Raw genomic sequence first — 17,409 nt, forward strand, 5'->3', positions numbered from 1 at the left:
GAATGATATATATCATTTTTTTTTTCAGATATGGGCTCATTTTGAGCAAGATAAAAAGTGCATTAAGCAATACTGCATATTTATGCGTGGTTTTTTCAATCGGTGATTATTTCTTATGTTTTCCGGACGAACTTCCGGTAATTTTTGTGTCAGTTTACAGACGATGGCCAAACGTCTAAAATATCCTTGTGGTGTGTCCAGCAGGTCACGTAATTACGAGTTATAGCTTGATAAAATGGCTGCGCGTAAATACATAACGCGCTGAAACTGATGACTAGACGATACTGTAACATTTTCATTTTTAATTACTATCTCACAGCTATTTTTTATTCATAAAAGAAAATCTGCTGTTTTACAAATCTGCACGATTTAAAAAAAAATATCTATACAGTTTTATATGCTGAACTGATTCAATTTTTAATTGAGGAAACAATACATTTTCTCTATTGCTAAAACTATACATAAAGCAGAGACATGTAAAGCATATAGTCAGTAAGTCGCTGAAACAATGTATTCATCCACAATATATATATTATATATAGATCTATTGACTCTCTGGGCCGCAATGATGGGTATTGAAAAATGACAAAAATTGTGATATCGCACATTCTTCTTATTTTTAATAGAAACTTCATATAAATCCAGTTTTTATAGCATTGAACAAATTATTTTTTACACATAAAAAGCACAAAAAATGTAAAATACTATGCATAATTTCTCTCTGGATACAATATTTATAAATCATTGAGGTTAAGTTTGAAGTAATCCAAAGGGCTTATTCGTACTAAAGATATATACATATATATATATATGTATATCTTTTCGTGGATATCAGATAACTATGCTATTATACATGATTAACAATATCCATCCTAATATGTTTTATTTCAAAGTCTTTGTAGAATAAGCTGCACTTGATTTTTGCAATGGATTCAAGAGGTGCAAATTTAAATAAAAAACTTCAAGATATCAAACATCTTGTCAGCCAAAAAGAAATCAAGAAAGGAAACTTAACTGTAATATACACTGTATAGCTATACATGTAGGTCTGATTTAGTCATTCAACACATCACTCAATGCTTGAAAGAGTACAGTACCGATATTCCGATACATTTACAGTACAACCTGGCTCCGCCCTCACTAACGGCCGTGCCGTAAAACATATCATGAAATAATGATCTACTGCAGGTATTTATATTGCTACTTTCGCTTTGACCAAAAGGAAGTAGATGGCGACTCTGATTTCCGGTTGCGATTTCGCCATATTGGGTAAACCACGTTTTGTCGGTTGGTAGGGTACAGTAAACTATTTTTGGAAAACACGTAAGTTTCTCATCCAGTGATGCAATATATTGTTTATGCTTTAAACACAACGGTAGATTTTTTCTGCGCACATAACAAATCGTCTGTCGTCCTCTGAGAGGTAAGCGTTAACGGATTCTTACACGGCGAAATGACATCTGACACGGAGTCTGCAATGTCTCGAGTCTATCACGGCGGATTCCAGAAACTCTCATCAAGTTTATTGTATATATATTTATATCGTTAATGTCGAATTCAGATTATCTCAGAAATCAGTAATATATTCACAGTGTTCAATATGTTGAAAACTTGACGGTACTAAAACAAACACAAGTTGTTTATGTAACAGGAGAAAGAGAAATGCAACATTCGAACTCTGGACGTACACTCTAACCAATTGAGCTACCTGGTCGCCAGCGATCGTCCCAGTCCAATTCCGCTACACTGATAAAGCTATTACAAATAGACAGGCTCGAAGAATCTACCGGGTAACTTGTTGATGGTCATTTCAAAGCAGCCATATTGTATGAATAACTGGGTTGATTATGAATGAATCCCATTGGCTAGGTTGTTGTATTTCTCACTGCACTCAATAAATAAGACGTTGCAGTCTGCAAAATCATATACGATAGAAAAAAGGCCGACCAGCGGCCACTTATGTTATAGGAGTAAACTTCAGGCAGACGCTAAAACAAAATCACCCAGTCTAGTACTGAGCTGCATTCTCCCCTTCTTCAGTGTTTTTCCTATTTATACTTCCTTCCACACATTCAGTGTTGTGTATATCACTATAATGTATAACAGAAAACGAAATATCCAGTGGTCAGACTAGGATTTGAACCTGGAACATCTTAGCCTGAGACAGATGTTGTAATTAACATGACAGAATTTATAGCAATGACATATATTCTCTTGAAATTGATTAACGAACTGGTCCAGATTCCCTACATGTAAATATGTATATATAAAAATATTAAGTAGGTTACATGTCCTAATGCTAAGGATGTAGTACTTTGAACTCAAGTCATTCAAATACGACACCAATTTGCAACACATTAGAACTATGCAATAGGCAGACCAGAATTTTAACCTTTAGTATCTAAAGTCTCAATCTAGCCATGATATTTTTCAATAGATATATTTTTATAAAAGAAAATAACAGCAAATAAAATCCTGATTTTGTTTCTTTATTTTACAGTTGGTGTTCTAGTTGAATTATGCCTCCTAAGAAAAAGGACGATGGGGCCTCAGCCATACCCCCTCTGATAGGTCGTCTGGGAACCAACCTCAAGATCGGCATTGTGGGTCTGCCTAATGTAGGGTAGGTTTGGGATAGAGTTGGCAGACAGTCAGACATGTTTATCAATATCAGAAAAAATGTTAAGTTTCAAATTTGATAAATATTCTATTTGAGAATCAATAATGTAATGAAAATAAGTGTATCTGACTGAAAACAGTGTTATCAAATGAATATTTAAGTTAACTTCCCTTCGCCAAATCTATCATTTTAAGGATTCTTTGACATTTAATTGATATTCTTTGAAAATCATTTTTTTTGTATTTCTTCAAAAAAGCAAAAAAACCCATAAAATTTCTACACCGTGTTTACCAATGACATTTGACTATAATCGATTTCTGGGCAGGGTTTACTTTTTGCAACAGAAGTCCATAGGAAGTGTTAATCCCTAACACAGCATAGATGACTGTTTACCAGAAAATAAGAAATGGTTAAAAACAATAGTAAAATATTTTCAGAAATTTCATCTGTCATTGGCTTTTTTATTTCAGAAAATCCACATTCTTCAATGTACTTACAAAAAGTTCTATCCCTGCAGAGAATTTTCCTTTCTGCACAATTGATCCAAGTGAAAGTAAGTTTAAATCTGTTGTGGTGATAATGATTTATCAAAAATTCATGGGTTATGATAAAATAATTTGGCTAAATCAATCTGACCTAATATTTTTAGTCCACCATCATAAGATGGTGGGCTATTCAAATCACTCTGCTTTCGTCAATCCTTCCATCCTTAAACATTTAATAAATATATCATATAGGAATGGAAGGCCGAAATAAACAATATTTCATGTGTTTCCCATTGCCAAGCTTTTCAGTGTCTAACTCTTAAAGATGTTATTAACAGAAGAGAAATGGGGAAATTATTGGCAAAAACTTATTGAGTTACTTTCCCCCTTTTTTCAGTTTTGGGAACAAATTGCTAGTATTTCACTTTCAGTTTATAATTTGTTTTCACTGGAATGTCTAAGACAAGGTTTTTTACCTTGTTCAAATGGATTTATCAGGCATTTTTGATAAATTTGTATCAAACTCAACCATAACACAGTATAAGACATGTCATACATCTCAGAACAAAAACAATATATGTAAAAAGTAAAAAGTAAAAAACATTGTATAGAAATTTATGTATATGTACATATTATTGACATATTTTTCAGGTCGTGTTGCAGTTCCGGATGCCAGATTTGACCATCTTTGTCAGTATTATTCACCATTAAGGTAAACATTCTTTAAAAATCAAATGCCCATTGGTGTAAATATTCTCTTCAAAATCAGTAGCTGTCCTTTAGGAGGGAATTGTAATTATTTGTTTTCCCAAGATTATCAATCATTTTTAATGAGGGGGAAACATTATTGATCAAGGGGAAACAAGCAATCATGTTTCCCTACCAAAGTCAGACGGCTCCATAATTTGTCTCTCGGTCATGTGATATGTTTAAGCCAACCATCTCCGTAACACGGATGAAATGTAATAATGTAACCCTTTCGATAACATGATTAGCATAAGCAATTATTTTATTTAACAAATCATTTTCGAAATGAAAGTTTTGTAATGATTAAACCTGCTTATAGGCGGTAAGGAGTTTGTTCGTTCTGCATGTTCATTGGGGAGAAAAACACCAGAACTTTAGTTGAATATGGAAGGATTTTTAAGAGAGTCAAAACTTAAAATAATATTCATGGATTCATCTTTTTGTCATTGTAGCAAAGTGCCAGCGTATTTAAATGTGGTGGACATTGCCGGCCTAGTGAAGGGTGCTCACGAAGGTCAAGGTCTCGGCAATGCTTTCCTGTCAAACATCAACGCATGTGATGCCATATTCCATCTAATCCGTAAGTGTCCCTGGCATGTAGTCCAAAGAACTAGCTGCTGAATTGTAAAATGATGATTTTGTAAAATTATATGATTTTATTTTGAATTTTAAAGCGCTGACACTATGTGGCACCAAAACAAGCTCTCTGCTTTTTCATAATCAAGGGTGTTCTTACTGTACAGTAAACTTTGCTGACTGCCATAATCAAGGGTGTTATTACTGTACAGTAAACTTTGCTGACTGCCAAGTTGATTTTTTATGACACCAGGCACAGTCTCTAGTGGTTTAAGAATATTTAGTCTTGACCCTTTTGCATCTTTACAGACCAAGTCAATATTCGACCCTGTACCGTGCAGAAGATGACAATTTAAAAAAATTGAATAAGCTGTAGTGAAAATTTCCAAGTATACATTATAACCTAGTATGGTGTTTTAATAACTGATGGGCCGATTATAATCCAAAATTGATCGGTTTGCTTTCGATTCTGATTATCAATTACAAATTCCATAATGATTGATACTATATGATTGAGGATTGATACTATATGATTGATGATTGATACTATATGATTGACAGGGTTCTCCCCAGGCCATTTAGCTGATACGGCTCCGTATCAGCTTCAGTTTGAAATCCTCCCTGCCGTATCAGCTTAATTGACCCGTATCACCTTATACTGTGAACCGTATCACCTTGTTATTTGTACTGAAGGTGGTCTTTTTACACAGTAATTGAAACTGATTAAATCACACGGCTGACCCAAGTCCAGCAATGACCCCACTGGTCATGATCAGTTGCACGATAGCTATATAGGCGTATTGCCACAGGGGGGCTGTAATTAGTGGGGAGGGGGACCGGACGACAAGCGCGAAGGTGTCCGGCAAGCGTGCTCACTGGAGCCTAAAGCAATTACCACCTGATCATTTTAGCATGGTCAATAGGTGATTAATTGAGGTACCTACTGTTGGATTAACAAAACAAACACTTATTACATCTATTATAAATTAATTTACTCACATATGATTGCATTTGACAACGCTGAAATAGCGTGTGTATTGAGTTTGTGATGGTCGCCATCTTGGATTGAGTAAAATACAAACCGGAAAGGGGAATGAGAATCCGGATTTGTTTTTTTTAATGAAGAAGAGCTCAAATAAAAATGCTGTTTTAATCTTTTAAAGTAAATGTTGATAACATTTACTGACAGCAGTATTTAATACAGTTTTGGAGGAAATAAAAACACTGTACATTTTATTAAAATATTTTCTATTATAATAATAAGAACTATGGTATAAACGTTTTCATGTGAGTGTTTCCCCCTATATAGCACAAACAGCTTTTAAATATTTCTTCTTTAAATTATTTTTAATGGGGATTAAGTAAGGGATACAAATGTAAAGATAAGAGGCGCATGTCACAAATGTCATATCTATTATTCAATGTACAACTTTCTATAAATTGTATTTTTTTTTAGAATATTTAAAACAATAATATTGCTGAAAATTCAGACATAAGGAACACTTATTTATTTCCTTGGTTTAAATGTTCACCAAAAGAAGTTTGGTAAATAAAAGTAACTTTTTAAACANTTGAATGTTCGTTGCAAATGAAAAATATCAGCTTAAAAAAATTCTGGGGAGAACCCTGATTGATGATTGATACTATATGGTTGATAAAAATACATAGAAACTGTTTGATAACCATTAATTATAAAAGAACGCAACGTAATGTATGTAACAGCTCTGGCTATTGATGTAATAATAGTGTTACAGTCCCATAAAATTATAAACCGATTATGTAATTTATCCTCGATTGGTTTCCTACTTCCGATTACAAACAGATTATCAATTATGATTTTAAACCGATTGCCCATCGCTAGTTTTAATAATGGTCAGGTGGCGCAGTGGATAGCGCACTCAGTCAGGGTTTTGATAACACACAGGACGTGTAAAGGTATTGGGTCGCTTGCCCGGCCATGTGGGTTTCTCCGAGTAATCTGGCTTCATCCACACATTGAGACCCTCTGTGTGAGCCAAAAAAATGATTAATATAAAAAAAAAATCATAATTGTTAAATAACTAAAGTTAATACAATGTAGATATATTTATATGGTGTGATATGCGATGTTTTATGACAGGTGCATTTGATGACGAAGAGATTGTCCACGTGGAAGGTGATGTAAACCCGGCACGTGATTTGGAAATTATCCACAACGAGCTGCGACTAAAGGACATAGAATACCTAACCAAACAGCTAGATGGACTAGAGAAAACTGTCGTCAGGGGAGGTAACAAGCAGGGCAAGGATGAATTGGTAGGTTTATAAGGCAGTACAGTGTAATATTTACACTGATGGGATACTATATGTATAGGAGCCCCGACAGGTATTAACTTGAGCCTCGTCACATGCTGTCCGAGTCGGGGCTTGGACTCCAATGGCCTTCCAGTATTCAAATTTGAAGGGGTAGTGCAAAAACTTGAAAAAAGTCTACTCTTGCTAACCAAGTCTAAATACAAAATACACTTTCAATTTTGCATTTTGCTGTATATTTTAAGCTCACCCGAAGGCTCCACTGCAGTAAACTTGACATATTTTCAACTTCATAAGAAGTCATATTCCAAAACCATCTCAAAATATAGAAATGGAAGATTTTAGCTGTCTCAAAATGGTCTCTCTGACTCAAAATGGTGCAAGGTAAAGCAGGAAAAGTACTTCTTATTTAAAAGTACTAAAGAGCCTTCAGTTTTCTACTTTTCTATTAGGTAAGAGGCTGGGCCCCTTTGGGGTCAAAAGGGGTTGTTGTGGAAATTTTTCAAAAATCCTCTTCCAGACGTAAAAATAGTACAGTGTATAAATATAGCTATTTCAAGTGTAAAAAAATGTATCAACATGGTTTTCACGTATTTAATCTCTCTGACTGCAAACGAGGCAGCACAAAGGTGTGAAAATCTACAGAAGGATAATCAGCGGAAAAGACATGAGTGATGCTACAGAGTTTGAATTTAGTAGGGAGATTCCTTTTCGACAAGCAGCTTCAATTTCTGTCAGTGTATTTGATTAGCTTCAAACTTTTGCAAGAAGCATCCTCTTGATAAAAATCTGAATAGAAAGCATAGCTGTCAATCCTCCCTCATTAGGAGGGAGACTCCGTTTTTTTCAAAAAGTGATTTCCCCAGATTTGGGACTTGTGAAAACCATGGTTACCACATGAAAAAACGCCAAAAAAATGCAAATAAAAACATGATTTTTAACCCAAAATTTGACCCACCCAATTAGTGTTTTTAGACAAGCAGCCGTCGTCCGTTAACATTTTACATTTCAAACTTAAAGTCAAGTTCTGCTGGGCCGATTGAACTGAAAGTTGGTAGGAATGATCGCCTCATGGTCCTGACAAAGTGTTGTTATTTTTCAGGTTTACAGAAATCCAATATGGCCGTCACGGCCGCCATTTTGAAAAACTATTTCAAACTTAAAGTCAAGTTCTGCTAGGCCGATTGAACTGAAATTTTGTAGGAATGATCGACTCAAGGTCCTGACAAGGTGTTGTTATTTTTCAGGTCAATCAGAAATACAATATGGCTGCCGTGGCCGCCATTTTGAAAAACTATTTCAAACTTAAAGTCAAGTTCTGCTAGGCCGATCTGAAATTTTGTAGGAATGATCGACTCATGGTCCTGACAAAGTGTGTTTTTTTTTCAGGTCAATCAGAAATCCAATATGGCCACCTTGCCGCCATTTTGAAAAACTATTTCAAACTTTAAGTCAAGTTCTGCTAAGCCGATTGAACTGAAACTTTGTAGGAATGATCGACTCATGGTCCTGACAAAGTGTTGTTATTTTTCAGCTTGGTCAGAAATACAATTTTGCTGCCATGGCCGCTATTTTGTAAACACCTGTTTCAAACTTAAAACAAGTTCTAATAGGCCGATCTCACTGAAAATCGGTCTAGGAATGATCAGCTCATGGTCCTGACAAAGTTAAGTTAACATTATGCTTAACTATTTTTTACTCAAATTACTACATATTTCAACAACAAAAATAAATACTGTAGGACTCCGGTGACCGTTAAGGCCCATGGGCCTCTTGTTTTTCTTAAAACCTGTCATAAATTAAATATCACCTACTCGGTCACAGATACTCACGTGTTAGCATAGGTTGTCAAACTAGATTTTTCACAATTGTTTTATACATGTGCGGAGTACAAAAATAGACCACATGAAAAGCTAGCTTTTGTTGTGTAGACATAGATTCATAAATGGCCAAAAATGTAGTCTCAAGCCAAATTCGATTTTTTTAAATGTGAAGCCAACATAGTCCAGTTCATCTATGTATATGCCAATTTTAGAGCTGATTTTTTTTTAACGTTTGATACNAGTTTTATACTTGTGCGGAGTACAAAAATAGACCACATGGAAAGCTGGCTTTTGTTGTGTAGACATAGATTCGTAAATGGCCAAAAATGTAGTCTCAAGCCAAATTCAATTTTTTTAAATGTGAAGCCAACATAGTCCAGTTCATCATGTATATGCCAATTTTAGAGCTGATTTTTTTTTAACGTTTGATACATGTAATATTACAGGTCATTGTACAAAAATATCACCGTGGCCACCGTACGCTATTGTACACTGCTACCTGTGGTCAAATGATCTCCTTCTAGTTACTGCAGGGTGTGTGTAATGAGTATAACAGATGTGTCTGAATCAAAATATTGCTTTTTGGGAGAGTTATTTTGATACATAAAAAGAGAAAGATAAATTGAGCAAAGTAATTTCAGTCACATTTCACACACTTTCTCCCTCATTGGAAATGTGGAAGATATACCTCATATGAGGTTTCAGAGGTTGACACCTATGAGAAAGCCAAGCCCTATAAACCAATCCAATCATGTGCAGGTTAAGTATGAAGGTCCCTGTAACTCTTGTTGTATGTATTTTCAGTTGTTAACCAGTAAACCTTATAATTATAAGTGTTTTTTTTTTATTAACACTGTTACCTACATTTCATCACTGAAAGTGTAACATTTTGGGAATGTTTTAATTTTCTTTTCTGAAATTTTCAACAGTGCAAATATTTTTGCTCTTGTAGGACTTTTGAGAATTAAAACAAAATATGCTGCACTGATTAGTTGTTTTAATTGTCACATCATTGAATATTATATACATAAAATCAAAGTTTTTACTTTATACACAAATATTAATGTACGTATTAAACGTGTTGCAACATTTTAAGATCTGACTGGTCCCTTTGTCAAACTAAATGACATTGACATGTTTAATACGTACATTGTTTGTATATTAAGTACAACTTTGATATAACATATTTCCAAACTATATTATCTTATTTAAGTCTTGGAAACATTAAAAAATATTCACGACTACCAATATGACAAGTGAAATTTGATAAAATGTCCTTACCTATAGAATTTGCATGTTTAATTATGGCTAGGTATTCTAATTATCCTCCAGGATTGTTTGTTGAAAGTCAAAGATGTACTTGGTGCAAACAAATGGGTACGACAATCTCAATGGGACAATAAAGAGGTACGTATAGCTATTTAACAACCAACCAACCACATCACCACCATCACACCTATATAACTACCAACCACCCACACACACCACCATCGGACAATAAAGAGGTACGTATAGCTATTTAACAACCCACCAACCACATCACCACCATCCCACCTATATAACTACCAACCACCCACACACACAACCATCACACCTATCTAACTAACAACCACCCACCACCACCATCACCCCTATCTAACTCCCAACCACCCACATCACACCTATCTAACTACCGACCATCCACCCACACCACCATCACACCTATCTAACAACCAACCACCCACACCACCTCCATCACACCTATCTAACTACAAACCATCCACCCACACCACCAGCATCACACCTACCTAACTACCACCCACCCACACCACTACCATCACACCTATCTAACTCCCAACCACCCACACCACCACCATCCCACCTATCTAACTACCAACCAACCACACCACCACCATCAAACCTATCTAACTACCAACCATCAACCCACACCACCACCATCACACCTATCTAACTCCCATCCATCCACCCACACCACCAGCATCACACCGATCTAACTACCAACCATCCACCCAGACCACCATCACACCTATCTAACCACCAACCCCCCACACCCCCATCACACCTATCTAACTACAAACCATCCACCCACACCACCACCACCACACCTATCTAACTACCACCCACCCACCCACCCCACCAGCATCACACCTATCTAACTACCACCCATCCACCCACACCACCCCCATCACGCCTATCTAACTACCAACCACACACACCACTACCATCACCCCTATCTAACTACCAACCTTCCACCCACACCACCCCCATCACGCCTATCTAACTACCAACCACCACCACCATCACACCTATCTAGCTACCAACCACACACACCACTACCATCACACCTACCTAACTACCAACTACCCACACACACCCCCATCACACCTATCTAACTACAAACCAACCACCCACCCACCCACCCACCCCACCACCATCACACCTATCTAACTACCAACCATCCACCCACACCACCAGCATCACACCTATCTAACTACCAACTACCCACACACACCACCATCACACCTATCTAACTACCAACCATCCACCCACACCACCATCACACCTATCTAACTACCAACCACCCACCACTACCATCACACCTATCTAACTACCAACCACCCACCACCACCATCACACCGATCTAACTACCAACCATCCACCCACACCACCATCACACCTAACTAACTACCAACCACCCACCACTACCATCACACCTATCTAACTACCAACCACCCACACACACCACCATCACACCTCAAGCTTAAGGTGTCTGTTGTGATATTGTGACATATATCAAAGAAAGAAACGAGTTGTACATCAATAGATTTTTTAGCCTTTTTTGTGCATGATTTTTCAGATAGACGTTTTAAATGGACACCTTTTCCTGACTTCCAAACCTGTTATTTATCTCGTAAATTTATCAGAAAAAGATTACACAAGAAAGAAGAATAAATGGTGAGTCTTCATTTACATTTAGATAGAGAAAAAGGAGATAGCCTAAACTTTAAGAATATCATATACTTTTGCTTTAAAGATCCTTGCTCAACTGCTAAAAACTGTAACTGTATATGCGTTGGTATATGCGTTGGAAACTATTGTAATTGTATGACAATAGGTTTAAGAAATGAATGATTTCTGCAAAGAAATCCTTACCTTGCAGAACTTTCATGAAAAAGATGAAATAAATAACAATTAAAGATTTAAAGGTCAAATAACTCTGTTTTGAGAGTAAAAATGCAAAAACGACTAGACCAGGATTGGAACCCTGGACCTTTGATTTTTATACTGTCACCCTAACCAACTATTCTACCTGGTCAAAGGTCCTACAGCCCAGTCACACTACAGTTATACTCTTAGCAGACTCAGGGGAGGTAACTCCTGTGTAAAAAACTACAGCAGAACTCTCCAATGTTTTGCTTGCAATGGGACAGGGATCCTTAGATAACAGTTTATTATGCAGATTATTTATTTACACAAAAGTTTTCATTAAAATAAAACTTGTATTATATTTACTATGTTGTAAACTTTCTGCGATATATGTTGTAAAATGTTTAAATTTTTGAACTTTTGATAATTTCTGTACTGTCTGCCTTGCCAGGTTAGTGAAAATAAAGGAATGGATCGATGCTAACGACAAGGGCGCCACTGTGGTCCTGTTTAGTGGGGTACTGGAGACTAAACTCCTCGACATGGCCGACGATGAACGTGAAGCGTACCTCAAGGAACATTCAGTTGTCAGGTAAAGCTGGGTAATATTTAACTGAAAATTATAGATATATGCTACCGTAATGTTACATAAATCTTCTTTCAAAAAGAGTTCCATAGTTACTTTGATAATTAAACTGTAAACCAGGAAATTTTACCGCACTTTTAACTTCAGCCTTTTTTCGGCCTCCCCAATGAAGGCGAATTTATCACGACAGCAAATATTGGCACACAACGTACAATATATAGTAAGTACATGTGGAGGGTGAGATCAATAGGTGAACAGGGATTTTATTTGAAAAGGGTGAATATTTGAAGAGGTGAAAATTTTCCTGTATAAAGAAGTATCTCATCTGTGAATGATAAAATTAAACCGCAGTATTTATAGATTATACTGGTGAAGGGTGAATACTTCATGGGTTGAAGATATCAGTTTCTGGAGAAGTTGATCCAGTTTAGGCACAGTCAACATGCCATAATTATGAGATGAAATGCTTGACCCCAATTTCAAAGCAGGGTTAGACTGGTTTTACAGACTTTATTGATATAGCTAATCATATTTAACTGATGATCCCAGAAAATAAGGAAATACCTGAGCTTTAAAGACAAATGTTTCTGAAAGGTGAAAGATTCTTGTATTAAAGAATGTTTCATAAAAAATATTTGTTCTCAGAACAGTTGTTTTATATTTTCAGCGCCCTAGACAAAATCATCGTAAACGGTTACAAGACACTCAACTTGGTGTACTTTTTCACGTCTGGAAAGGATGAGGTCAAGGCCTGGACAATACATGTATGTCATCACTTGTCCCGTCACACAGTCACATGACTGTCATGTGACTGCATGGGTGTAATATTTTGTGAACAAAAGAAGTTACATTGTATCTCCAATATTTTCATAGACTTTTGAAGTTATCTGAAATATTTTCCTTACACTGTTGAAGTTATCTGAAATATTTTCTATAGACTTTTGAAGTTATCTGAAATATTTTCCTTACACTGTTAAGTTATCTTTATTATTTTCTGTAGACTTTTGAAGTTATCTGAAATATTTTCCATGTAAATGTGTGTCGGTTCTAACAAGATAAACATGATATAATTTGGGAGAAAACTTTCTCTTACCCTGGACAGGTGTATCTTCACTTTTCCCGGTGTGAGATATCCTTGTCTCACCCTAGGGTTGAGACGGGGGAATTCCCCTATTCANTCTAATCATAACAATGGTATGATGTCACGTCAACAATGCATTAACGTCATGTCAACAATGCATTAACGTCACGTCAACCCTGAATTTAGTCTGTAACATTAACATTACATTTGTATATGATACACAATGGAAGAACAGGGTAAGAGAAAAAGAATCATTCACCCCCTTGTGGGTGAAATTGGGAATCTCAAATCTCAGGGAAAGATTCTGAAGTTGCCCAAGATTCGGCAGACCCTCATGTTTGGCAACTTAAGAATCTCCCCCTATAGGTTGAGATTCACCTATCTTGACCCCAAGGGTGCTAGAGCTGCTATTAATCTTTTATGCTCTAGAATCTCGATTTGAGCTTGTCCAGAAACATTTGACAATACAAAATTATGTACATGTACCTGTCTTTGGGTTTTCTCCGGGTACTCCAGTTTCCTCCCTCATTAAGATCCCCAGCACTTATTATAACATCCGGGCTAACAATAGTGATTAATATAAGTTGAAATAACTTGTTTCACAATTTTTGTAAAGTATATAAGGTTTATATTTCATGTTATAAAACTCTTTTAATACAATACTTTATGCTAAGGAAAATATTTTACCTGTCCTTAGAAAATCATCAAAGCTAAGGAAAATATTTTACCTGTCCTTTGAAAATACCAAAGCTATAGGAAAATATTTTACCTGTCCTTTGAAAATCACCAAAGCTAAGGATAATCAACAAAGCTAAGGAAAATATTTTACCTCCTTGGAAAATCACCAAAGCTAAGGAAAATCAACAAAGCTAAGGAATTTTTTTTACCTGCCCTTAGAAAATCATCAAAGCTAAAGAAAATATTTTACCTGTCCTTAGAAAATCACCAAAGCTAAGAAAATAGTTTACCTGTTTTTAGAAAAACACCAAAGCACCACAGGCAGCTGGTCGGATCCACACTGACTTTGAGAAAGGCTTTATCATGGCTGAGGTTATGAACTATGCAGATTTCAAGGAGTTTGGTTCTGAAAATGATTGCAAGGTGAGTGATGTACATTCACTGTTTCTTTTAAGGGAGAAAATATGAAGAGGAGGTTATATTTCTCTATGTTCACAGTCTGAAAATATATGTAAATGACAGAGACATCATACTCTCCAAGCTATAATGCCACCGTTTCACTTCACAAGTATAGTACTACATAATCATGTGAAAATATGTTGGAGGGTACGGTACATTTTTGTTGGAGAAGGATAAATCGCAGCAAATCTTTCAGGGAACATGATGAGACTTCAAATATTCAATGTTATTTTTACACCCAGTTTTGATTGGGAAGAGGTGGATAGGGGTGTGAACAAAAAAGGGGCAAGTATTCAAATACCTCTGGTGAGTTTGCATTACAAGATCCGTGGTCATGGAAAAGTTCACTGTTACTAGTTTGTAGAAATTTGTCAACTCATTCAGTAATATCACTCATACAAACTTTATTTCTTAACAGATTTTTATCGAACTTTGCATAAATAGCTTTTGTCTTTTGATTTTAGGCCAATGGAAAGTACCGTCAAAAAGGTCGCGACTATCATGTGGAAGATGGTGACATCATCCTGTTCAAGTTCAACGCCGGAGCTGGATTGTCAGAAAAAAAGAAAAAATGAATGATATTTCTAAATATTCCAGCTGCATTAAGACACAACCTGTAATCTTCAGTATGAGACCATGCACGTTCATTGTATGTGTGATAAAAAAGCCCAAGGAGGATGAAAGTAAAACGGATTGTCCGCATCTGTAGGTCAGGACCAGCATGTTATCTACAACATGAAATTCTCAGCTCTTCAAATAATGAATTTTGCAAATAAATAAATCTGAAACAAGGATTAAAACATTCTATTTCAGTCCTATTAAACTATTAAGAAGCACATGAACTAATTTACATGGTTTTGTGTTCACACAGTACATGCAATCATTTTACTTGAAACTTTACAATTTTAATTATCACACACGTTTTCATGGTGAATTATCTCCCTTTAGTTATTTAGTTTGAAATTCTATTACTTAAAGTTCTTTTTTCTTCAGAAAAATGCCTTTAAAAGGGACAAAATTCCTACAAAGTTTTAATAGGAATCTTTTCTAATTGTCTTTAAATGGATTTGTCTTAAAATTGCTAAGGATTTGCGGGGGGGGTCAAAAAATAACATTTGCTAAAACCATCATACAAGTGTTCAAAAACTGTCTCGCAAGTTGATTTATAAGGAAGCTGTCAGAATTAAAAGTGAAAATGAGCCATATAAAATGGCCTTAAATTTATTATTTTGACAATGAGTCCCAAATTACCTGTGTGAATCTTGTTTTCTTGTTCTGTTGAATTTCTGAAAGCTACTGGTGCAGTGAGTCTTACCACGGAATATTTCATCAGTGTTATTGTTGTGTACAGGAAATGCAAGTCACCAATGAAATCGAAAAACTCATTTAAACTGACAACGCCATAAGACTGAAGAATTATTTTACATTATATTCATGTATTGCCAATATTAGACAATTGCTTGTTGAAAGATCATACCTTAGTTTCATTCTCGTTCCTGAACAGGAAATTCCGTTGGAAAGCATTGCTGGGAATGGCATGGGGAATGAAATCTGAAGGAAATTTTCGGTTATTTCAACTAAATGCAAATGGCAAAAAAAAATCTAAAAGTTAAAGATACAGAATTTTCTTTGACATCAGTTAATGAACCTTCATATAGCTTAAATTGTATGACTGCACTTTTCTAATTTGATAGTATTTATTGCTTGGGTTTGCAGTTGCAGCAAAATTATTGATGTAAGATTTATTACGGAAACAATTTATATGTTACAGATAATCAATTTATACTTAAAATACCACAGAGTATTGGCGGTTTTAAATTAATGAGTAGATAGTACATTAATACTGTACCAGTTACCTGCATTACAGATCAGTGATAAATTATTGTCGATTCCACTTTATGAATATTTAAAGATATTTCACAGCTCTGCCTCATTTAACCACTCTTGACAATTTCACAGAGAAAAAAACACCTCCAGACACTCAAATTTAAGAGGAATTTGAGAACTTTTTAATTATTTGCAATTTTTAAAATGGTTATCAAATGCTGAAATGTGATTTTTCATTGAATAAAATTAGTAGATATTGTTATTCATATTTTTACTGATCTTGAATGCTTTATATGCCGCCATCCCACGGAATTGACACATTTCTAGTTTCAAATTAATTCTATTTATTTGTGTGTACTAAGTGGATTTGGTGTGAGTAATAAAATAGTGTATATCTTCTGAAATTCTCATGAATATTCATTGAGAAAAAATCTCATGAATATTCATTGAGTTGTCAAAAATCAGTCCACCAAACAAATGGAATAGATGTGGAGTATGTACCTAGATATCGTGGGGTAATTTGTAAATCTGATGCCACTGACAGAGTTGTAGGCATCATAACCTTGTAATTATTAAATGTTGAAAGCAAGTATTTGGAAAAATTATGATTACAGCAAACAAGTACAAATTGTCCAGGAAATGTGTTTCTCTGTACAATTTTATGTATGAAGTTATCAGAATGAAAATAAAATGAAACCAACTGGAGATAATACGAGTATTTTTTCCTTTTCTGTCATGAAATCAAAAAAAAATAAAACAACAGTTTGCTGTTTTTGTAGAAGAAACACTGTGCCTATAATGGAACTGCACTAGCACGGACTTGGATAGCAATCTAATTCTGTGGTACTAGACATACTGCTTTCAAAGAAATTATAACGGGTCTTTGTTCATAGCTCCCCCTATAACGTGTTCGAGTTCAAGGTGAGTTCAAACTAATGACCAGTAACATTTAATGTAGTCAGAATTATTCTGACGTTTTATCGACTTTTTTTTATATCGGTCTGTCGTGGATTAAAGTCGATAAAACGTCAGAATAATTCAGACTACATTTAATGGTGGATAGATAGGAAATCTCTGCTGTGTGAAAT

The 17,409-nt window shown here is 35.4% G+C and overlaps 1 protein-coding gene across 3 annotated transcripts; it reads left to right on the forward strand.

Moving 5' to 3' along the window:
- The first annotated feature begins 1,233 nt into the window (after window positions 1-1,233).
- On the forward strand, window positions 1,234-17,029 carry LOC110442027 (obg-like ATPase 1). 3 transcript variants are annotated; one of them, XM_021485427.1, is made up of 12 exons: window positions 1,234-1,323; window positions 2,501-2,623; window positions 3,091-3,173; window positions 3,757-3,817; window positions 4,305-4,432; window positions 6,548-6,723; window positions 9,876-9,950; window positions 11,401-11,498; window positions 12,142-12,282; window positions 12,944-13,040; window positions 14,336-14,458; window positions 14,959-17,029. In XM_021485427.1, exons 2-12 carry the CDS (start codon window positions 2,520-2,522, stop codon window positions 15,067-15,069), a joined length of 1,197 nt encoding a protein of 398 aa, XP_021341102.1. In that variant the 5' UTR covers window positions 1,234-1,323; window positions 2,501-2,519; the 3' UTR covers window positions 15,070-17,029. The 3 variants fall into 3 exon arrangements, with proteins under 3 accessions (XP_021341102.1, XP_021341103.1, XP_021341104.1); XM_021485428.1 differs by lacking the exon at window positions 1,234-1,323 and adding an exon at window positions 1,336-1,423; XM_021485429.1 differs by lacking the exon at window positions 1,234-1,323 and adding an exon at window positions 1,456-1,790.
- Window positions 17,030-17,409: the final 380 nt, after the last annotated feature.

The sequence above is a fragment of the Mizuhopecten yessoensis genome, unplaced genomic scaffold (assembly GCF_002113885.1).
Source record: "Mizuhopecten yessoensis strain PY_sf001 unplaced genomic scaffold, ASM211388v2 scaffold716193, whole genome shotgun sequence".
In the NCBI taxonomy this organism is placed as follows: Eukaryota; Metazoa; Mollusca; class Bivalvia; order Pectinida; family Pectinidae; genus Mizuhopecten; species Mizuhopecten yessoensis.